General features: G+C 37.6%; 3 protein-coding genes across 4 annotated transcripts in view; 1 reads left to right on the top strand and 2 right to left on the bottom strand.

Annotated features, from left to right (window-relative positions):
• GNB1L (G protein subunit beta 1 like) overlaps nucleotides 1-12,438 on the bottom strand; it is a 66,682-nt gene extending 54,244 nt beyond the window's left edge. The window contains exons 1-3 of one of the 2 annotated variants that reach the window (XM_062631481.1): nucleotides 8,981-12,438; nucleotides 2,486-2,687; nucleotides 552-676 (exon numbers count right to left, since the gene is read on the bottom strand). In XM_062631481.1, the coding sequence (XP_062487465.1) occupies nucleotides 552-620 (69 nt within the window). In that variant the 5' untranslated portion in view covers nucleotides 621-676; nucleotides 2,486-2,687; nucleotides 8,981-12,438. Of the gene's footprint in view, nucleotides 1-551; nucleotides 753-2,485; nucleotides 2,688-8,980 lie in introns of both variants that reach the window. The other variant, XM_062631480.1, reaches the window with a different exon arrangement.
• Nucleotides 1-24,787, top strand: part of COMT (catechol-O-methyltransferase) — a 363,876-nt gene that overhangs the window by 294,757 nt on the left and 44,332 nt on the right. The window lies entirely within an intron of this gene.
• The window catches only part of TXNRD2 (thioredoxin reductase 2), a 32,308-nt gene continuing 20,225 nt past the window's right edge, over nucleotides 12,705-24,787 (bottom strand). The window contains exons 12-17 of the mRNA XM_062631478.1: nucleotides 23,657-23,793; nucleotides 18,282-18,377; nucleotides 17,932-18,024; nucleotides 16,639-16,710; nucleotides 15,178-15,275; nucleotides 12,705-12,918 (exon numbers count right to left, since the gene is read on the bottom strand). Of these exons, the coding sequence (XP_062487462.1) occupies nucleotides 12,795-12,918; nucleotides 15,178-15,275; nucleotides 16,639-16,710; nucleotides 17,932-18,024; nucleotides 18,282-18,377; nucleotides 23,657-23,793 (620 nt within the window). The 3' untranslated portion in view covers nucleotides 12,705-12,794. The remainder of the gene's footprint in view (nucleotides 12,919-15,177; nucleotides 15,276-16,638; nucleotides 16,711-17,931; nucleotides 18,025-18,281; nucleotides 18,378-23,656; nucleotides 23,794-24,787) is intronic.

Here is a 24,787-nt window from a genome sequence, read left to right on the forward strand (position 1 = left end):
GGAATAACTGCTGGTGTCTTTCCTCTGGCACTGACGTCCTAACAAAGGGTGTAAGAGTTTTTCCCTTATGTTTTTGCAAGGCAAAGATGGGAATAGAGCACTGTTTCTTTATTCATTTATCTTAAGAGGCCCACTAGCACCAAAAAGTCACTGCAAATACTTACCCAAGGCTCAGGTTTGTCCCACTGGGATGCAAGAACTGCATGCTCCCTTGACAGCTTATGGACAGATCCAAACCATCATGTGGAATTGCTTATTTTCCTCTACTATCCGTTTAGTACGTCTAGGAGAGAGAAGCACAATGCCAGTTACATCACCCTGGGATGGTCTGAAAGCTAGGTAGGCTTAATCGATCATTTGCAGATACTACCTACCACAGATAAGGCATCAGTACAGTAAGTCTCGCTTCAAAGACTTGTCAGGCTTTGCGCAGGTGTCCTATTCTAAGTGTCATAGTACAGGCAAAATAAACTAGATGCCCTACTGCTGCCAAACCATAGATTTTTCTAGTACGTCTGTGCTTAAATGGAGCTGAATCAAAGTGATCTCACCTTGGATAAAGGGCCAGCAGCTCTCAGGAAGAGATCTCCTCCACTGAGTAAAACATTTGTCAGCACCATTAAAGAAACTTCTTGGAGAGTTCTTTGGAGTTCTCTTCTCTGGATGGCTTTGTTACCTGCACTGGAGCAGCTGAAGTTGCATTGGAAAGGAGCACTGGATGTCCTCAAGCATGCCCAGAGCTCAGCAGGAGACTGGCAGGGGGAAAAAGACATGGGGATTAAGCTAAAACATCGGGATCATTGAGGGGCACACTTAAGATCACAGATGATGCTTACAGCAAGAATTGGACCCACCAAGCTATCCAACACCTCTGCATTTTTCATTGAGGATTAGAGTGCATTTAGGAGTCCATTTTAATATATAAATGCACGATTTGGAGCTATGAAGGAAGGGCAAGTTAAATACTGAGGAGTTTGTCACATCTCTGTTCAAAGCAGGCTAACATTTCATGTAAGGAATTACATGCTTCAGACAGTTGCAATTATCTTCTGCACAAATAATTTAAGCTTACTTCATCTGTTGTATTCTGATTTCAATTTTTATTGGAAATATAAATACCTATGTCGGTCACCAAACCAAATAAAACAAACATATTGAGTAGGGTCTATTATAGACTAATATGGAAACAAATAATCTGCGAGTCTGGTTTTATTTATAAGCTTATTTGAGTTTTTACTCTAGGCTCATATTAATCGGGTTTGTGGTTTCCACATCTGTACTGCTGATGCCCAGTGCAGACAGCATGCCAAGTCAGACCTGGGCATCCTCCAAGCTCTAAATGGAAAACATATGCTTCAACTCTAGCTACCTCAAGACAAGCAGGGCAAGTAACCTACCAAGTAACCACAGCGGGTGCAGAAGGCAGAGCAAAACTCAGGGGAGCTTTCTGAGGTGCCTGCTTGCAAGCTTCTTGCTTCTGACTTGCTGCAGGGGCAGCCAGGCTGCCGCCTGCATTATATTTGCTCTCTCTGATGATCAAGAGATACCAATTCCCTCCATAGCCTCCCCTTTCCTCTAGCTGTAGCTAGAAATTCCCAGACTGGACCAGTTAGTTCATAGTGTCAGCTAGTAATCCATATTCTAGAGGAAGATGGAAGAACTCCTGCAGATGATGGCAATGCAGTATGAATTCTTTCCAGAACCCTTGATTATTTTTAATATTTATAAAAAGCATTCTGAATGTTCACGAGAGCCATAAATATATATAAAAAAATGCCCATGCCCCTTGTCAAGCCAAAATAGATCCAGCTGTTTTGTGGTGCTGGTCTCTGATTGCGGAGAATCCCTGTATTAATGAAAGATGTATAATGAGAATCCCAAACTAGAAACATGATCTCTGCTAAAGACTGTTCAAATCAGCTATTAGAGAATATTTCAGGGAAGTATGTGAATACAAAGCTAATTTTCAATACAGCTGAGATCCAGTCCTAGGAACCCATCTCCACATGGACATCTGACTGCTTGCAGACACTTTTCAGAGTAAGCTGCTTCCAGACAAACTTTGCTTTGTGCTGGTACAACATCTCCAGAGTTTTGTGCCAATATAACTGTATCACTCATACCTGCTTCTTCCTCAAGCACAGGAGGGAGGCCAGTATGTAAACTGCAGCAAAATGACATACATGACAGTAGTGAGAGAAAAGGAAGCAGTATTGCTGGCATAAACACTAGAAACTTGGCAGAGCCAATCAAATTTATTCCCTATGTACCCTCTGATGGTCATCCATCAGCCTCTCTCACCTGTAGTAATTATCTCTTTACTCACAATTTTGACAAAAGAGATACACAGCAGTGCCGTAAAGTGATTTTTTTTTCCAAATTACTATAGTATTGTCTCTGTGTCCATACAGAATACCATGATTAATTTTCAGAATTCAGAGCAGGGAAAGGAGAAGTATGGGGGGAGATAAAAAATTAACACAACCTCAGTGTCCCAGACATGTTGAAGGGAATCACTCCATCATCCATCATTCTCCTCGGAGAACTGCTTGGCCCAACATGGCTGCTCCACTGGCTCCCAGGCAGAGGCAATTGTTATGAAGCTGAGATGGCAAAAGAGCAGTGTCTGATAACGAAGGGGCAGATCTGTCAACAGCACAGAAGGCAGTCATTCCTTGTGGCAGTGGCTAGAGAAAAGAAGATGCAATTAACAATTAGCTTTGGTATGAGAAGACAAAACCCTTAAAGCACAGTTTCTACTGCAGCAAATCAAGCCACAGGCTTAGGAATTAATGGTTCAAAGTCTTGGTTCTTGCCTCCTAGATATACTATAAGATGAAAGAGAAAGTGAGTTTCCCCTGCCACTTCATTCTGACTAGCGAAGAACTGGGACTTAGCCATGGAAAAAGGCCAACCTCGCAACAGTTACAGGAAATGAAAATAGCTTTGCAGGATTTCCAAGCAAATTCAGCACACCTTCAGCTTTGCATTTTAGGCACAAAATTCAGGCTCTTCACCCCAGAAAACAAAACTGAAGCTTTTCAGCAGGTGGTGTACTATCTTCTAGTCCCATTCTCTGCTTGACGTTCCCCAGTTTCTGAAGTTAGAACAAATTCACAGAGAGGTCTTGGTGTGTCAAAGTGGCTTTGCTTTTGTAGGTTTGACCTCTGAGTTGCATCTGCCTTCTCCCAGACTTGGTTAATGGTCCTGGAAAAACATGCTCATGCCAGTTACACTGTTTATATACATAAACTGAAGGTTTATCTACATTGCTTTCTTCTAATCATCTCAGAACCACTGTAATGCAGCCCTGGCAACAACTGATCCAAGAAGTTGTATCCCCAAGCAGTGAGTCTAAGCTATGCTGTAGGAAAAGGCAAGATTCAGAGAACATAATTTCTAGACATGGGTCATATGTTTATTGTCAAGTGCTGCCACAGAAGGATGGACTGGATTTTCAGCTTAGAAATTCCAGGTATAATTTAGATCTGTTGGACTTAATTTCCAGCAGAGACTAGATCTATATAATTCATGTTATAGATTCAGATTATGACATCTTCCACAAGCCAGTACTTGAAATAAAGCAATAAAATTGCCTTTTTTTTTTTTTTTACTAAACATACAGAAAAGGTGCTTGTATGATTTTTTTTTTTTTAACAGGTAAAAGTATATCTAACTATACTGTCAGTGTTGCCCATTTGACAGATGTGGTTTAGGCACAGCTTAGTCTGCATCAATGGCTATAGCTGCAGGTTTTCCTAGAGCACCTAAATATTACAAGTCCCGTGAGCATACTTCTGGGGAGGCCGCCTCTCAAACAATGTGATGTGCAAGCAATACCATCAATATACGCATAAATTAACTATTTCTCGTGCAAATTCAGGTCTCTTCCTCTCCTTAATACACCCCGGGCATGGATTAATTAGGACTCTCAAATGATGTTGAAGAATTACCTTGTTCTATGATTTCACAGTTCACAGGTGCAGGAGACCAAATCCAGCAGAGCCTACAGCATAGCCAGCCATTCTCTCCTCCCTTCTTCCTGATCCCTTTGGTTCTTTGTGCCTTACAATAATTTCTCCTTCTGTTCTCCAGCCTCCTTTTTTTTTTTTCCCTTTGTCCACAGCACACTACAAATTATTGGTGGTTGCAATGATTAATTTCACAACTCACACCTAATTTGACCCTAATTACTTTGCCTGCAAAAGGGACTACTCCTTGTTGATCCAGACAACTTATCACCCCATGAACACAATAAAAAGGCAGAGCTGGTTATCAGCAGGGAGATGCCCATTAGTATTTTTACAGGCAGAATGTCGGGAGGTCCCTTATCAAGCAGGGAGTTGGCATGTACTCCAGGCATGCGAAGGGAGGCTGGGGGGAGGCAGGCTGCTTTCAGCCTGCAAGGCCACACAATATGGGAAGTGGTCGCTTGAAAGAGGAGTGGGAAGAATGACAGATGGTTTGTGCCTGTGCGTTTTTGTAGAGGACACCGGGTTCCTGCTATGGGAACAGCGTGGACAGTAAAGGCAGTGACTAGATGTGAAGAGTGACAAAGCTAGTCAGCCACAGACAGCACGTGGGAGGCCAGAGGAAATGCACCATTAGTCAAAGCTGGAGGAAAAATAAAATGCGATGACAACTGGGCCATTCATGTGCTTCCCCTTCAAGGACTGACCAGACCCTTTGCAACTCAAAAGACTCAAGTATCAGCTTCTTTTTCTCTTCAGCCAAGCTAATGTGCACCAGCACAGTCTGAGAAACTCCCTTGTCACATTAATTCTTATCTTGTTGTTCTTGGCTACACTTCACTGAAATACAGTGAGGGAGAGTGCTTCAATTAATAGTGTAGATCTAAGTGAACACCCCCCTCCACTGTTCTTAGGCATCAACTCAATAGCTTAAAGCAAATGTTCACCCAACTTGTGAACTTGGAAAATATTAGGACTTTCAGATCTAGAGCATAAGACACTGAAGTGGCCTCACAAGGATGTTTAAGCCACACACATGGGACATCATTCTAGGGTAACCTTCTGCACTTCGAGAATTTGCTACTCCATACAAAAATGGAGGACCATAGAGCTCTCAGTAACCACAGTGACAGAGAAGGTGGCCTTGCATTTCACAAGCAGATTTCATCAGATGTTCCACTTTGCCACTGTCATGGAAACCCAGAGGCACTGTTGTCACAGCTTGTGAATCTGATATGTTTTGTCATTAAAGAAAGATGATACCTTTTGGAAGGTCCAACTGTAAACACAAACGGTCTCTTATTCTTCAATTGGGACTATACCACAGTTAAGGACCTCCTCCAGAGTTATAGTATTTCCAGATTTGGAAAGTACAAGGGATTTCAAGGAAGATGCAAGCAGAAAATCCTGAAATGCCCTCTTACAAATACACTGGGCTCTTACCCTATCCAAAGCGAATTCACTTATTAATACCTAAACAGGGGTACAAGTAGCTAAGTAAAGTAGAATGAGCATCTCACGAAAAAACAGAACAAGAAAAATTAAAGGAGCAAGGAATAATACAATTAAATCCCTAATTAGGGATAAGAAACAAAGTCCTGACCTGAAACTTCAAGCTATCATGACATACACAGAATGAATAAGGCCAGAAATCAATGCAAGCAAAATCTGAAGTGTCAGAAGAACTTATTTTTCCTGTGTTTGAAATATGTCTCAAGAAATAAACTAAATGCTAATTAAAGAGGCAAAAATCAAAAGCACTCCCAAGATTCAATTAGATCCCAGTGTGGTGTAAATTAAATGAGTCAAAAAAATCCCTCCTTTGACAATCTGAGACCCACTTCTTAAGTCTCCAAAGCAGCCTGTATTCTTTAAATTGCTTCCTGTTACTAATTGTTGCTTTCTACATTATGGGAATCATTCATCTAAGCTAGCCAGACTGAACAGTGCTATCAGAATATGATATGATCACCCTACTGCCCAAACTACTGTGCCTAACAGCTTCTTCCAAATATTCAGGAGTTTCTTGCCAGCAGAACATCAGCTGACTCCATTTCTCTAGTAAAATGCCTGAGTTTCCTGATGTTTTCAGCTATGTTTGTACAAATTGCCTTAGTGTGAAGTTGAAAATTAATGCACTTCCTCTTGATCCTTTGAGAGAGACGAAAAGGAAGGTTATAAAGATAAAATAAAAATGCCCCAGCTCAATCCTTTGTCCCAGTTGAACAAAGGTGTTTAAATAAAGATTGCTGTGCATTACTAATTGCGTTACGAACTAAGGCACCATGTACAACAGCTCATCCTCCTGCATAAAGCTAAAAGCTGATACATAACCTGTTGCTCTGACACAGTGAATGGAATATCATTTGGCTGCACTAAGGTTCATTCACACATTGGTAAGAGAGAAAAATTCTTCACACAGCCTTGAGAAAAAGAAGCTTCCTCATGAAAGATATAAGAAGAAAGATCGTGCTGTTCAGTTTTATGCCGAAACAAGGAAAACCAAGCCTGATTTCCATGTTGCCTTAAAGTAAAGGGAAAGAAGAAGGAAAAAATTCAACAGTCTTTCTGAAGGATCTGAAGAAAAACAGAGGAGGTGCAGAAAGCGTATCTTTACAGTTCATCTTTCATGGAGTATAAAAGGGTTTCCTTAAATTATTGTACTAGTACATTGGACATACCACAAACTGCTGAGACTTTTACTTGGAAAAAATTTCCCCCACCCCCTCCTTGAAGATGCTGGTTCTGACAGGCTGCAACTCCCAAAACCTCTACCTAAGTAACAATGCAAAGCACCTTGTTCAAACAAGACTGGTCTCCATTTCACACTACCCCCCCAGGGAATATCCACTTTTCTCTTCGTACTATATCTTTCTGACTGATGCAATCAGATTCTGGAAACCTACCTTATTAGTTTGTATTCCAGTTTCTTAGAGATGATGTTAATTTTCCATTGTAGGACCAGAAGAGTTTAGATGTGCTAATCTTGAAAACAACAACAAAAGACACACACAGTACCATGCTTAAAAATGGACTTCAGTGAACAGCAGTCCTTGCAAAGAAAGCCCAGGGATTACAAAAAAAGACACTCTCCTAACTCCACCAGTGCTTGAAATGAGGTATTTTATAATTACAGGATGAATAAGTAAATACACATTTTCTTACTTATTCACATGAGATATTCTGCTTCATTTCTACACCAGTTCACTGTACTAATTGCTTACTTCCTAGATCAGTGGTTTAGTACTAAGTCTTTATACTGCAATGGCCAAAGAGTTCCATTATATCCATTAAAGATTAGATAATTTTCTTTTGTTTCCCACAGCAAATAAGTTCCCATTCATGTCCCAAACAGAACTTCAGTAGTTGGAATGGTGTTTTCTTAAGGTACATATAAGATTAAAGACTGAAATCAGATGCAGTGTTGCCAAGGCCTTTGTAATATGCATGTTTTTCATGGCAAGATGATTGACAAGAATTGCAGTAAGGTGCTGAAGGGGATATTTCACCTGGCTCACCCAAACTCAATGTAGAGGATTAGAACTAAGAAGAGTTGACAATATTGACTTTGAGTGCCACAACAGAAACATAATTAGCCCTTGGACATGTAGTGGACAGAAATACTCAATTTTAAAAAAAATAGTACCTGTTGTATGCTGTCTGGGGGGGGGGGGGAGAGGAGGGGAAAGTCTGCTCTGCTCCTTCCTCCTTTCCCAGTAAAATTCAAGTTTGGCAGTAGAATAAATGCTTGCAAACCCAACCTTTCTTCTGGAAGAACATCAGGAAAACTTTGTGCATAAAACTAAAAACCTCTCTTAAAAGTGAGCACACAGATCTGAAAGAATGAAAAAGTCAATGAATTTTATACAAGTTTACTTATTGCAAAACACACTGTCTGCACTATGCTTATTAAAGGCATATTTCATTGCCTAATCATAGATGTCTATTGTACCTTTTATGTTTTGAATCATAATTGCAGTCTGTTCCCCAACTGTAATAATGAAAGACATTTTGGCATATGCTTCTATTGATTCCCCTTTAACAAAGCGCTTAAGACACATACTTGCATCCCACTGAAATTAATGGTTAACGTTAACTTTGAATACATTGATTTCACTGGGATTTAGACAAATGGCAATTTGTATGGGCAAAAAATTGCCTACTTTGTTGGATAGGCATGAGCCTCTGAAGAAAAGCCTTCAAACTCAGAAGTCTGTACATGCAATTGTTCTCATCAGAAATACATTGCACTATGGCACCTATGTTTTTATCTGAATAACTGTGCTAGCAAGCAAACAAACAAAAGTGTATCTGCTGTACTGAAATATCTTTTCCAGCTCCTGGTCTGGAATGTTCTAAACTGCAGAAATATTTTCCATAGGTATAATGACATATAGTGCATGCATAGATTGGAAAAAGCAAAACTTAATCGTACATAATACTTTAGCATTGAGAACAAGCTATCATTAGGTATAATATAAATAGTGCTGTATATTCAGCTCCAGAGAAGGGCTGTGAAGATGATCAGATGGCTGAAGCACCTCTCCTATGAGGTGCTCCTAAGGGAGTTGCGGTTGTTCAACCTTGTGAAGAGGGTACACATTATAGCAGACTTCCAGTATAAAAAGGGAACGTACAAAGAATGCTGGAGAGGGACTCTTTACAAGAGCATGTAGTGATAGGAGAAGGGGAAATGGCTTTAAACTGAAAGAGGGCAGATTTAGATTAGATGTAAGGAGTTCTTTACTGGGAGGGTGCCGAGGTGCTGGCACAGGTTGCCCAGAGAAGCTGTGGCTGCCCCATCCCTGGCAGTGTTCAAGGCTAGGTTGGATGGGGCTTGGAGCAACATGGTCTAGTGGGAGGTGTCTCTGCCTCTGGCAGGGGGTTGTAACTAGATGAGCTTTACACCCCTTCTAACCCAAACCATTCTATGAATCTATGATTAAGCAGTACATGAAAATAAGGAATAATAACAAAAATTAGGAATTATGCTTACCTTTTTTAGCCACTGTTTCTAGCTGTCCTAGTAAGTTAGAACCTGCGATGAAATATTCCAGAAAATTAGATTAAAAATGCAAAAGTCAAAATGCCTTTAAATATAATAAAGTCAATATTCCTTCTCAGCATGAAATCCAGGGCATATACTGAGGTAATACTAAATTAGCCTGTTTCAGAAGCTCAGCATCACCAGACTTAATGGGAACTTCTCATCAAAATAAGTGGATTTAAAGAAATAAAATGGACATGAATTCAAACAATGTAGTCCCTTTCTTTTCTGACAGAGAAGTTTACCAGAGTTTTAAAATACATTTTGCGAGGCATTTCCGAATTCATTTTCCAACACTTTTACATAGCAGTACCCACTGCTACTAATTAGCTGTGCTGCAATGCTTTCTTTCCACTACATGTTCTAGTTTAAAACCCAAAGTGAACAGGTACTGTACAATACAGTATATAGTCCTGTGCAACATCCTGACTGCACAGTATTTCAAAGGAGTTTATTTTGACAAATCTTCAAGAAGCATGTTAGCACATATGGACTGTGAAAATACCTGTTAGACCTCATTAGCAGTAATAAACAGGAGAGTATTTGAAACCACACTTACAAGCCTAGAGATTCTCTTAGTTTAAATTTAAAACAAGAAGGTCATCCAGCCTGGATAATCTTCATGGCTATTCAGTTTACGCATCAGAGAGGTATCAACATCTCCTTATTAAAAGGTCTGTCTACTTTGTTTCCTTAACAAATATCTCAACCAAGAGAAATAGTGTTAAGATCAAAAAAGAAATCTTTTGCCAGCATAAGTCATATGAACAAAATCAAATAAATACATTCAAGCACTTACTAGAAAAAAATATCTTTATTAATCCATTAATTCACAACACAATAAATATTGGGATCGTACATATGAGGGACCCAGCAATGCTCAGACTTGTTTGCACCACGGGGTGGTTTGACAAACAAGCCCTCATCAGCTGGCATCCTGAGAAGAAGCCTGACTAAATTTTCTGATTTCTTTTTTAACGTGCTCACATATAGTCAGTAATTTGCACTGTACATCAGCCATTTCAACTGGTATCTGTCAGGCTTTAAAAAAACAATTCTTAATGACCATCCCTGGTGAATCCTTCAGGAAAAAAAGCACAATCACAGTAGTTGTCATTATTCTGTCTTGATGTTGATGCTGACATTAAGGTTGTATAGGTGTCAATGTATGTTTAGTTTTACACTGGGGGCAACAATTTTTTCCACTAAATGAGTAACAGAACTAGGCTGCTGTTCAAGATTCAGGATCAATTTTCAAGCAGACCACTCAGCAGTTCTAAAACGAATACAGTTCTATTACTCCTGAGAATGATGACATGCCTTACTTTCACACCCCACATACACTGAGGATACATTTCCTTGAGATCTCTTTACTTGTTCTCCCAAATCACTATTTGGAACTTTACGATGAATGAAATTAACTCATCTTTCCATTTATTTGTCTGTAGCAGCAGACGCCTCAGTCTGTTGGATGCACTGGTAAGACAGAGAAGAGAAGCAGTTGACACACAGCTAAACACCAATCGGGTACAAAAGGAATTGTAATAGGCAATCACTAGGAAAAAAAAAATCTTGCATGCATACACATTACAGTTTAGTCAGAGGTGGGATGTTTCTGACAGCAAAATCTCTGTAGGATGCAATGCTCAGAATCTCAAAGTTTTGAAATATTAAGTTTTAAAAAAGCTCATTTTAGTATGAACTTTAAAAAAAAAATTTTATATATAAACAGCTGGAAAATCTAGTAGGGTTTTTTTTAGCAGCATCATACTCAGAAGGTCTTTAATAAGGGAAATCAACTTCTGAATGCACAGGTATGCACACATTTATATATAGATATAAATTTTTCATCATTTCTTCTAACGGCAATTGCAATATTCAGGCAGTGTTTCAACAACACTTCCACTCAAAAAGCTTCTTTATTCAACTACAACCTTATGGATAACCTCACAGATGAAAAATAGCATCAGTAGATCTCACAGGGAATGCCATCTGCAATCAAATTGTATCACTTCTTCCTCTTTTATGGACCAGAAATATGGGCCATAAATCAGGAAACTTTCTAAAGAAAGCATTTAAGATTTCTTTTGTTGTTAAGTCAGAACAAATCTTTAGAAAAGCAGTATTCTATTATCAGTGACAGTGTGACAAATGCTGTTACATCACATTTTAGAAGGAAGTTTTGATCACTGTTTGTCTAACAGTTTCTCAATTTTACTATTTCTTTATCATAGTAAAAAAGATACCACCCTTGAAAGAAACCAACCATTTGTCTGTGTTGCATGCTGCAGCAGTGAAATGGCAATCAAATTAAAATTAGCAAATATATACACGACCATCAGACTATTCTTCTGAACTGTGCAACAAGCAGTAGGATAGCTATGGAACTACCAAATTCCACACACAAAACCACCGATATGAATTAACTGGACACATTTGTTTCACCTCAAACTGATCTTCTACTACTGTAAAGGGTGCAAGAAATATAGGACTATCCATATAAAATGTTGACAACTGCAACTTGGACTGAAAATTTACTGCAGTTTGTGTTTGCCTTTGTCAGGCTACTTATTTAACCGAGTTCTGCAAAAGAAGCTTCACCATCGGGTTTCTGTTTCTTCATTGCTACAAATTAGCCAGCATCTCCCCCTTCTGGATAGCAGGAACGTAAGCAGAAATTTGCAACAGATTAATGCTTTCTTACTCTGGCCAATACTTAAAAAGACAAGTTTGCAGCTATTTATTTTCTGTCTTTATTCTAAGCAGGACTATTTCCTTTCTAGATCATTGTTTAATATAGTTCCCTTCAGTAACATGTTCTATTAAAGCCAGACCTAAATCCATTCAGAATCAGTATCCACCTCATCAGGGAGAAAATCTTAAAAACCAACCAACAAATATATCACTGTGTCAGCCAGATTTCCATATCCTATAAAACATAAAATGTGGCATGAATTGGATTATTAGCTGTTTTGACTCTACTTGTCAGTGTTGCTTAATATATGGTGTTCAAGCAATAATTTGTGAGATGTATCAATTTGAACTGAATTAGAAACTTTAAGAGTAGGCAGAGAAGTCACCATAAAATTCAACTTTTTCTTTAACACCTCTGAGCTTATTCATTCTCAGCCATCACCATAATGTTATGACCAGGCTGCCACTGATTAATCCATTGGGATTCATCCAGTAGCAGCATAGCTTCAGTGATAAGTGATTTTCTATTAAATTCCTGTACATACTACATTTTAAAGAAAATCCCAAAATGACTGCTAACCCACTGTTACACAGTCTGGGAACTTGTTTCTACTAGTGAGTACAGCATCTCAGTGTTCAAGATTAGGATAGGTAATGAACTATCCAAGCACTCAGGAGAAAGTCTCATGGCCAAAATTCTAAGGGAAGCCTTGTCCAGCCCCTAGGGTCAGTCAGCCATGCCAACAGAAACTCAAATGACAATGGCTTCATTTGTAGAGGGCCTCAGATGTCAATGGCTTCAGTTATATTTACATATATAAACCTGTGATTATTCCTGGCTCCAGAAAGGTAAGAGTTATAGGCACTTTGAAATAGAATTTGTTACAGCAGGGCTGAATTGGTTTTAGAACTGTGATGGTGTGAGGACAATCTAGCTGAAAAAGAAAGTTGTCTACAGGGAGAATGAGAAAAGATTCCTGGAACTTGAACCATTAAAACTGTTCATAAGTCTAAGTGCCCCTTTTCTTTACAAATATATTTTGTGCTTTTTTTCCTTCTTTCCAGAGATGGCATTTTTAACCTCAGCAGCCTGTAACCGTTGCATCCAAGCCAGAACGCTTTGTAATGTGCAACTTGGTAATTTCTTCAGCACAGGTAGGGTGAATGCCAACTGTCTTCATTAGCTGAGGATATGTAGCACCACATCTACAAAAAAAAAACAACAACCAAACCAAAGATTCACAAAGTCAAACACTATTCACCTGAAGCAGCTAGAATGTCCTAAGACATCAAAGTAATTCTGCTCTTATCCATTTTATCAAAAGAGGAGTTCATTCATTCTTCAAACAATGCTGTCTATTATTTCTCAGGCACTTACACAACATTTAAACACCCAGCTTCACAACACTGTTAGGTAGGTAGGGAAGAATTGTCGTAAGAGTTGAGACAGAGAGAATTAAGCAATTTATCCCAAGTCACAACTGAGCCTATGGCAAAAGCATGTGATAAAACAGCAGCCTTCAGCTTTTCTTGTACATACATGTGTGTTTCACTAACTCTGACTCCAGATGGAAAACCATACATATACGCACAGAGGGAGAAAATAATAATTAGGACTGCTGGAAGGAATCTGCTGAAGGAAGTAATACCAGAATATTCTTCCACGATCTTAGAGAAAGTCTGGTGATTAAACTGAAATTATCAATAACATAAGCAGAAGGAAAAAGTCTTTCTTTGAGAAAACAAAACAAAACCCCACCAAAAAACCTGGCACTAATATGCCCTAGCTTAATTCCTTTACACGTCCAATAACATTCTTAGACTTTCCTTCAAGCTGCTATTCCTGGCAGGTCATACTGTAAGAATAGCTAAAATGGCCCTAAACTTAAGAATTGTTTCAAGCTCTCTATGGAATAGTGTTCTCTCCTTCTACAAAATACAGAGGAGTCTCCTCTCTTCATAGGTGTCTTCTCCTCCTACATCCAAAAAAGCACCAACAAGCAAAAAATTGCTGCTAAGCACAGATGTTACTGGAGTGCTAAGTGGGGAGGGAAGATGGAAAGTCATCCTTTGGAGAGGCTGAAGTAAGACCTAATATTTGACAAAGGAGAACAGCAGCTCTTACAGTGGGTGTTCCACACTGAAAACTCTGGATTTGTGAAATACAATAGAAACCAATACAAGAATCTGACCTGCTGAAAAACCTCTTACTGTGGCTAAAGTTTTAATTTCCCTCAGGCAAGGCAGAAAAGCACTCCAGTTTCATGTGCTTCCTTTTCACTGGTTATTTTGGATAAAACTTCAAAACAATGACATCCTAAAAAATGTAGTTCTAGAATCTATACCACTGGCAATTAATGGACTACAAACACATGTTGAAAATGTGTACTGAGGGCACACTGCAATCAGTGATTTCCAAGATATTCCTCACATGATACTTGCGGTCCTGCCTTCTTAATCCTTTCTGCTTTTCATTTATGCTAGTCACTCACAACTGTAAGACTAAAACTGCAATAAAATGATGATATTTAGGAAAATGAACATACACCACAATTAGGGTTGATTCCTTGTGTCCCAGCATACTTTCTTCAAAGAGGAGTTAAAAACTATAATTTAGTAACATAAATACACAAATCAACATTTCTGAAGATGTGAATCAGCATTAAGAAGGGAAATATAAAAACAAATAAGAAGTAATTGTAGCACACAAGAAGCATAGTAGGAATTCTCTATTTAACCAGACAGGACCCAGAATCATTCCTTATTCCTTCAAAGGGAGAACTTTCATGTTAATATTTGAGTAATATCAAACAAGATCAAATCACAAAGGTTCATCTACTTGAGTAAGCTTGTTACTGCAATTATCAGATAGCTCCAGACAAAAGAATCTCTCCCCTTCCATCAGCCTACAGAGGTTTCTTTCTTACCTTACCTCATTTGGGGTTAGCTTATAACCCCAAAAATATAAAAATTCATGCAAGTCCTTGCTGAGCTTTTGATGAGCAATGGCTGTGCATTCTTAAAGATGAGATTAAGAAAGAAAATACTTGGCAGGTATAAAGAAAGGATTTTTCTGAAGAGCACAAATATCTTTTTAAATAAGTGACTTGCAAAACTATATGGTGATTTCCTATCCTGCACATAGAATGCAAAAGAAGCTACACTCTGAGAAAACTTATATTAGTAAGTTAATGCACAGTTTTATTTTTTGCTTTAACTATATCAAGCCAACAATGTATTTTCCTCAGTTGCTCCTTAACTATATCCAGTATTACAGTAACTAAATCCAGTACAACTTAATGAAGAACTGCAGTATTTTTAGTGAAAATATGTGCAATTCTACATAAAAGTAACAAAAATCACGGATTCTTTATAGTGTTGCCAAAACTAGGCAGCTATCTTTTATAATCTTACAATAACTTAAAAAGCAGGCTTTAGAAGTTAGAGACATTCTTTTGTACTTACTTGATTCCAAGAGCAAATCCTTGAATAACTTCGCCTGCATTTGGACCAATGAAATGAAGGCCAAGTATTCGTTGCTCTCTCTCTCGTAAGCACACCATCTGAAAACAATACATTACATAGAGATCTTTTCTTAGAACATTTAAAGATAAGGCATGAAGTTAAATTAAATGAAACTGAAGTGCCCTGAGATCCTAGTACAGCTGTTTACTCCAGTGTGCCAAGAACTTACGCACTTGCTTAAGACTTACTGACTTCAATAGGTTTTATGCTTGTCCTTAAGCACTTTCCTGAATCGAAGCTTTATTGATGTATTTCTTTCAGACTTCTGGGAGCCACTGACAATGACAATTTGTGGTAAATTGAATATTTTGTTGTCTGTCATTTGTATGAAATCCTCAAAATATCTTCTGTAGTCTAGAAACCAGACTAGTGTTATTTTGACACTGAGTGGCTACCTTAGCAATTCTCCAAGCCCGTGCACTTACTCTCACTAGCTAACCAACTGTATTTCCAAAGATGACCACTACCAATTATTGAATATTTTGTGCCTTTTTGATTCAGTCAGTAAACACTTACAGCAGGATGTTTGGTGAGATACATTTACCACATCAGCCACATAACCTAAAAAGGAGTCAAGGCTTGGAAGCAGCCACAGATGAAGGTGAGTTAATAAGTATCTGGGAGGGCCTCAGTCACTTTTATTAGAGAACTTAATGAAAACTGTTTAGTTCCTTTAAGTACACCATCTTTATAATTATGAAAAGAAAGTCAGTCTCTCCCTTTGTCCACCCATCAAGCATTAAATCATCACTAATCAAATAGGCTCTGTTATTCAGTAAGGGCTTGGATTCTTTCATTAGAAATCCCAGGAACAGCAGCAAACTTGACATGGTTCTTAAAATATCAAGGAGTTTAAAAGATAAAACCCTCTTGCAATAGAGTTCGAAACTCTCAAATTTAATGTCTGTTCATGTGCTTTGGGAGTTTAGTAAGGAGTATATTCAACATCATCCAGCAATTTTTATGCTATTACTACTTTACCCTCAAATATTTAATTGGCATAATTTAAAGGGAATAGCTAAAAAGTAGCATCACTTTAGTTGCACTGGTACTTGGGACAGTTAAGGCAAGCTACTAAGGCATTTACATAAATCATATGTGACAAAATATAATTAGAAAAACTGGAATATTTATTAGCATCTTAAAAGCAGTTCAAAGATGGTATCAATCAACAGAATGTCAGCTCTGAAAGGTTCTAATATTTGTAAAGCAATTTTAATATGCAGTAGGATATGTAATGAACATTAAACACACGAAGTTTGACAAGAGAGACAGGTTGCACCAAGAAAATATTTCATCCATCTTGAGAGGGTTTTTTTTTGCCTAACAGTCCTCCTCGAAGCTGGCTCTACCACATCTCTTGTTATCAGTTAAAAGCAAGTTAAAGCTCACAACACTCACTTTTATATAGCATTGAGTCGCATCTCTTTCAGCCACTGTAAACTCTAAAGGTTTATAATACGCATGGTATACCTGGTAGGGAAAACAGTAACATTTTCTGTTAGAGAGTACTATTATGTAAAAAACTGCTATTTAGTATTATAATGACTATTATTATGACACATTTATAATATTGTAGAAAAAAATGATTTATTTATAACTCGTTCATTATTTTAAAGAAAAATGTGGAAAGCACAGGAGAAGTTTAACACAAAACTTTCTCAGAGAACCATTAAATTAAAAGCAAACTGAAAAAAAGTCCACAAATAATCATATTACTCAAACCAGTGGCCCAAATTAAGTGTTAGTTTGTTCCTTCTCAAAAAAAATTTAATCCTTGATTACTGAAAATAATGCAAGCCAAGAAACTTTCCATACCTATAATAATGTATGTGACAAGACAACCTGAACTGTAATTTTTGCATTCTGAATAGTAAATACTCATTTTTATATTAATGGTTTTGCCTGGGGCTCCAAGCTAAATCCATCAGCTGAAAATTGCTTTCCAATACATACATGACAGGAGCACCTTATGACACACACACACATCAATTACCTGCCTTAACCCACAGAGATCAAACCAAGATAAGAGTTCTGGGACAGAAACTGTATTTCAGAATCATAAAAGACAAAACCAATAGCTGACTGGACAGGAAGTAAACTATTGCATTGTATTTCCAAAGCTAACCAAGTCATATGCTGACAGTCTTTTTGACAAGTGAATAAAGGTAACACAACATAGTTTTTCAAGGGTGACTTGTTTGAATTTTGCCACATTATATAGTGCTTGTGAACTTCTCCATCATGAGTATCACAATCTCATTCTTCATATCAGAAGGCTGGGTGTGAATATATGCCATAATGGATTTCTTCCTCAATAAGCAATGCTCAGGCATATTATATCAAGACATTGTAGCCATGAAGACACTTAGCAGCTTGTGTGAATATTTTTGGTGACATCGCAAAAATTTAGACTAAAGAATGTGACCAGCAATTCTGACAATTAAAAGGAACATAACCAGTATTTAATGATGCTGCAAATATAACTTACTAAAATGTCAGCGAGTTTAAAACTGTCACACCCTATCAATTTTAAGCTTACTAGGTAACAGCTTCCATTGTGACCTGCTGCAATACTTTCAAAGACCTGAGCTTTTCTGAAGACGCCAACTCCTTAACTGCAAACATAAAATTTTGCCTGACACAACAATGAAACTTCTGATACCAGCTATAAAATTAAAAATGCTTTCATACCTCAATATTATCTGATCCGTAAGACTGCATAGCTGCTTCTTCTGATAATCCAACACAACCATATTCCAAGGGAGTGAAAACTGTGGTAGGTACCTATTTAAGAGGAAACAGTGTTACTGTTGAACCATATGAAGCATGCAAAAAGGGAAACTTCTGCATGCCTGAGAAGTGTAGCTCTATCACACACATCTACTTTGGCTACTGTAAAAGCTAGATTCCAGATTCCAGAGGACAAAATGTAATTTCTTTAAAGATCCATTAAAAAAAAAAAAGTAAAAAAAAAAAAAAAAAAAAAAAAAAGAAGGGTAAGATTTGGCTTTTATTATTGAAAAAAAGAAATAACAACTCACATTGTCATAGTCCATCAATTCTGAGGACTGGCCAAAAAGACGCCGAGCCAGCAGTTTTCCTGCAGCTATTGCTGTGGGTGTTAACTCGGGACGGCCCTAAGAAGAGAGCACAAAGCTTTGTTTTAACTAAGAGAGAGGTAGCATCCAAAGATTTCTCCTGGGACAATATTCAGAAGAAGGCCAAATCTTTGGAATTTCAGCCTGGTAGCCAGGGCTCCAAACAGAGAAGGCAGTAATAATTTCTGTCCAAACATGCTTTTAAGTCTCCATCTTAATGGAGGAAGTGTAGGGAGGGAAACAAATGCCATGAATGTGTCAAAACCTTGTATCTTATCATGTCACCTCTGGAAAAGCAGAGGATATTCATATGCTGATCATTCACTTCCCCCTTTCTTTTCATAGTAAGCCATCAAGAAATTTTTCAAATGGTCTTTTTAAAGCAGGAAAAACCTAGAATAAAGCAACAGTGTTTTTATAACATCAGACCTCTTAAAAAAGTTGTCTGACACATTTTACAGAACACAGGCACAAAAATTAGCTATTTGTAGGTACTACTACTGACTTCCTATGTTGGTCCTGGATTAGAGAAGTGGAACACTACTCTCTTAGAACTGCAACTATAAGTTGAGTTGGTTCTAGTCTCAGGCTCTGTTATTAAAGAGATGCTTGGATTGCTACTGGCAAATGCTAACTTTCTGCAAGTGAGAAATGGAATGATAACAGGATATGATCAGGACATGGTCCAGTTCAAGCCCTGAGTCCTACCTACCTTTTATATCTAAAGAAGACTATGCAGTGTGCCAGAACCCTTATTTCGAGTGCTGGCACAATATCACTGGAGCATCAGAACTCCAGTGCTAAACCTAAGGAAGCTGGAAGTTTTTACAAATTCAAATAGGCATTTTCATAGGAATGTTTTGAAGTCCAAGGAAGAGTAGTCCATGTAAATTAATAAGACCTAACAAATTTCATAAGTCTTGTAAAAAACATTATTTAAGAGTTCATCAATGACATATCATTAAGATGCTTGTCTGAGATGATGAAAGAAGTTGCAAATCTAGAAGGAATTATGTAGAAACATAGAACAATTGTAACTGAGAAAGACCTTTGTGGGACAACATAGAATGCTGTGTAAAATGTGTGAAGTATTGATTCATACAGGTGCTATCTAGACACAAAGCTCATCACATTCCTGCAAAGCCCCATCTGGAAGTAGTAATCGAATAAGCCCTCAAAAATAGTCTCCAGCAAAAATAGTAAAGTAAGGATTCCTCCAGCACACACATTCAAGCTTTTCAACCATTTTTTTTTCATTATCCTGAAGGTTTTTAGTGTTTACTGGAATCCTTTCCTCTTTCCCAGCTTATCTTTTTCTTTATGTTGCTAGGTAGATTCTGTACACGGTATTAGCTACCATGTATGTCATGTACCATACCTATTAATGTGCATTTATGGTTTTATATATGTATTAATAACCACTTAATTTAAAAATTCCTTTGCAAAAAACCAAACTGAAACATTATGTCTAACCCCATAACAGAAACTACAATTCTAATTGTTAATGAAGACTAACCTGTTTTTCCCCACAGTTTATGACAAACCACAACACTGCAAATCTACCCCTTTTTTCACCCTAAGATCCATCAAGTTATGTTTTTTCAAATCCAACATTCTGACTTTCAAGTCTGTAAATGTCATTTACCAGATGAAATTTGCCATTTGTTTTTTCTTATCCACATTTGCCCGAAACATGGCTGCCAATCATTTCTGTAGCAGGAAATACAGATGTTGTTTTGGCATTCCAGAAATGAATAGAAGATTGGAACGAGAGATAAAATTGTGAAAGCACTGCCATGCATTCCATAAAACCCAACTAATTACTAAAACATCCATGCAGATAAAGCCCAATTTCTCATAAACAATGACTTAAAGACCTTCCTTGGTAAATATTTGAAATGAACATTCACTTTGCAGTCATGTGTAGAACTACTCTGCTGATTATTATGGGTATGAATTGTTCCTAAGAACCCTCCAATGTATTCTACATTTAAACGAGATGGCTCCTAAGAGAGTTTAAAAAGCTTTGAAGTAATGTGTATTTGTTCTAACACAACTCTTTTTGGTCTCATTTCTGTTCAAAGCAACATACTGTACATTCCACCTTCTCTACACATCTTTCTTATAACACCCTTTGAAATATGACAGATGTATAGTGGCATGACCATATGATAAACCTCCTTCTGAGAACTTCTCTATAGTGTGTGCCATGCTTTTCAACAAGAATACTACTGGAGAAAGAATTTTAACACAAAGCATTTATATCAGCACTGAAAAAAAAATTAAAACTAAAATTCCAGATTGATCTTCCTCATCCTGATCACAGAAGATGAAAATGTCTAAATGCAATTTTACCTGTTAATTGAAAATAATATTTTACCAAAGCTTGAAAAACTTTAAGACAAACTGACTGACCTCTGGAATGGCTTTTTTCCTCCTTTTCTTCAAATGAACAGCTTGGATAACATTAGGATTCCATTTGCCATACAAGGGTGCAACAAGACACCCATGCACACATAGTTTCCCATCTGTACCAGATGGGTATGACTCGCAAATGAAACACCTTTCTTCTTTCACACTCCCTTTCCAGCCAGGGTGCTCAATTAAAACAAACAAAAAAGTACTTCTTGCTATTTGGTAGCAGTATGGTGCCTATTCATGTGACATGGTAAAGGAGGGAGGAGGAGGGCTTGAGAAGTACTTGCAAAGGTATGAGCAATAGCACTTCATGGTAGCAAAGAGACTCTAACAGAGAGAGAGCAGAGCAAAGAGAAATCCTGAACAGGAACACTGGGGAAAAAATACCTTATTCTTATAAGCAATATTAAGAATATTAAGAAGCTCATAAACAGGAAACAAGATTCCCCTTCCGGATCTCTTTTGATAGGTCTCACCCAGAAAGTATCACACACCAAGCTCTACAGCTTTGTGGTTCTTAGCACACTTGATTCTACTGCGTATTTTCTTTGAGATATGCACCAGTGCAGAACTTTCTTTCACTTCTGGTCCCCATGTCAATGAAACTTACTATCTAAAGTAATTCTGCTAAAAAAAAGTAATTAAAGAATTAAAACAAACTTTATTGCTTAGCAATTCATGGCTTACACTGTACTGGAGTCAGATAACAGCAATAATTCCTTCTATCTTTAAACTCTATTAATGCATGAGTACTATATTGTGATTTATGTAATTCCCTATATTAAGCCCATAATGCAGATAAAAGCTTAAGAAAATACTTCTCCAGAGCACTGATTTAACTGCAGTTTTCCCCAGTTCACTGGATTCAGTATGAAACTATGTTGCTGTTTTAAACACTTACATTTAGAAGTGCCTATTAAACAACTTAAGTTCAAATCTGCATGGAAAAGGAAATCCAAATTTTAACAACAAAATGAAAATGACAAATAAATGAAGACCTGATTTTTTAGATCCAGAGTAGGAAAGAGACGAGCATCCTGCCTCCCACTTTATATTTCTTACTTAACTAAATCCTCAAAGGGCAGAAAACAAAAAGCACCCAAAAGGAAATGACTTGCCCAAAATAACACTGCAGATTGGCAGCAAAATAAGCATCAGCATCCAAGGCCCTGCCAGCACTGCCTCTAATAACTGCTTCTTGGATGAAATTGAAAAGAAAAGTTTGGAAAGCAGGAGGCCTAACCAAGGCATGTATCAGGGACAAGCAGGTGTAGGAGGTCACTGTGAGCAGAAACAGGACTTCAGGAAATAAGCCAGAGCAAGAAGTGACAAGTACAGCAGAGGGAACCTCTATGTGAAGTGAAAAGAAAGGAGAGGAACTGCACATAATCCCAAAGCTCTGAGTGGCTGGACTGGACAGAGAAGCTGTGGAGAGTAAGAAAAACAAAATGGAGAAATAGCTGAGCAGGAAAGAGTTTTAATTCAGTTTAAAAGGAAATGGTGGCAAGTCATTCGCATGAAGATGGAGACAGACAGGAAGAAACACATGTCTACACAGAGGGAAATGGTCATCAGATTTATGAGATGGCAGTTCCAAAATTCAGTTAGAAATCTGCAGCGCTATTCCCAAGACATGATGTAACCTGTTGCATCTCTTCAAAAACTCAGAACACCTGTAGGGTCTGTAAATGTGAGAGACCTTTAAAAGATTTTAAACATTGCAGAATGAGAAATCTTTAAAGGATCCCTCAAATTATACTATATATGGTGTCTGGATTTCGCTACAGTATTTGGATTTACCAGACTTTCAAAACAGATGCCTTCACTATACCAAAACCAATCTTGATAGGAAGGCATGTGCTTAATTCCACTAAGTTCAAAAACAGGCGAAAGAATTCTGTATTTTGCAATGCCCAGTTTCTAGATTCTACATATTGCCCTGATTTTTCAGGAACAGCAGGCACCTGATGAAAACATCCTCCTGTAACAGTACAGTTCAGAATCCAGACAAACATTATTTATGAAGACATAATAATGTTTGAAGATGCCCAGCTTACAGTAGATACTCAGAGTTCTTCTGTAAACTGAAAAGTGAGAGATTTAGAAGTATTTAAGTGTACTTTGATCAGGACAAGACATTGTTGTCACAAACAACTGTAGATTATCAATAGTACTGGATTAAGGCCACATAATTCTGGCTTTGCACTTATAATAAGTCAATAATTTTGCTCTTGTTATAATGTACCCTCCTTTAGGAAAAACCCCACACCATCAAAAGACAACAAATAAACAAAAAAAAACAAACCAAAACACCACACCTCATGTTTATTTGTTATAATAATTCATAAATCATGAACAGAAGTAAAATGCATTTAGTATTTGCAGCAATTAGTTTTTCTTATTCTAGAGGAAGATACTTTATAGTCAGAAGCATTTTGCATCAGGCAGCAGAAATGCTGTCTTGGGATTAGTGTCAATTAGCCTCCAAAATACTAGAAGAGGAACTTGTCATGGTCATTCCAAGTAAGTGGATTCAGCTCCAGAAGGTAAGAGCTGCTTTCACTCAGCAGTCACAGGCATTATGAAGTCATATGTCTGAAGTGATAAAAACATTATTAGAAAGATAATTGAAGCGATAAAGACATTATTCTTAGCCTCTGACCAATAATGCATTCCCTGATAAACATCAGTAATAATAACTAATGCTGAAATACTTCACAAGATCCATGTGAAGGAAATTACTGACCCAGGTGGCTGGCATAAACACTACAGCTCTGCAAAATTAAAAGAGCAAAACATGAAGATATATGCTAGAGCATGAGGACGTCTGGGGACTAGTTATTAGTCAGGAACAAAGTTGGCTTCCTGTTATTGTAAAATAGTTTATGTAGACTCAGTACCTCTGTTATATCTCCAATTGCATAAATGTGAGGAACAGAAGTAGCTTCATTGGCATCAACAATGATCTTTCCAGTTTCAGAATTAGTTTTCACTCCAACTGCATCCAAGTTGAGAGTTTTAACGTCAGGGGCTCGGCCTTAAGAGGGGAAGAAAGAAAGAAGGCAAAAATTATTGTAAAACTTCAGCAGTCTTAACCGAGAAAGCTGGGATCCTCCACTGTAGGTTTCCTAGAATTTCGTGCTATTTGACAGTCCAGGCAGAAACATGACGAAACTGATCTCATACTAAAAAGCTGTAAGGGTGGAAAGTGTGGATATGAATTTCTTTGTGAAAGGAGCATTATTACTATTGCCTTTGTTCAGACTATTTCAGCAAAAGCTATCCTTTAAAAATGTGCAGGACAACAACCACTGCAAAAAGTGCAAAGCTTTAATACTTTAATATTTGATGCACATTCTAAATTCAGTTTCCTAATGGAGCATGAATATACATATAATAACTAAGCAACTTCTACACTGAAAATGTCCCATAAACATAACTGAATGGCACTCAGTACTTACAAACAGCCTGTTGTGCACACTTGTGGGTAAAAATTAATACTGCTGTTCAATGTTAAACATTCCTGAAATCCTCTTTTCTCATTATCTGATACACTTCTCTTAAAGCATTTTTAGTTCCCTCAGTTTGGATGAAAAAGTTTACTAACTTTGCTCTCAAGTTCTTAATGCTGCGTTATTTAGCGCAAACTGCATCTGAGCTGTTTCTGCAGAGTTTAGAAACACTATTCCCGGAATTTAGAAACACTATCTTAGATGGATTTAAAAACAAATGAGGCAAATTACACCAAACTTAGATTTTATTTCATCTTCCTCTTCCAATGACTTCAAATTATCACATTTAAAAAAATATTTGGTGTGTTTTCTGCATAGAGTTACTACTTAGACCACCAAAGTCTTAACATTACACTGAGCTTTCTATAGAGTATCTAACAAAGCAAATCCTGACCCAAAAATTTGAAACTTAAATCCCATCCAATTTTTCAAATGTATTTGAAAGTTAATAAGCACAGTGAAATGATCAGGTACTCCCCAGATTTGTAGGGACACATAGAATCAGATAGAAAAGATTAC

This window comes from Pezoporus occidentalis, unplaced genomic scaffold (genome assembly GCF_034315485.1).
Source record: "Pezoporus occidentalis ecotype Australia unplaced genomic scaffold, CSIRO_AGI_Poc_V1 ctg37, whole genome shotgun sequence".
Taxonomy (NCBI): Eukaryota; Metazoa; Chordata; class Aves; order Psittaciformes; family Psittacidae; genus Pezoporus; species Pezoporus occidentalis.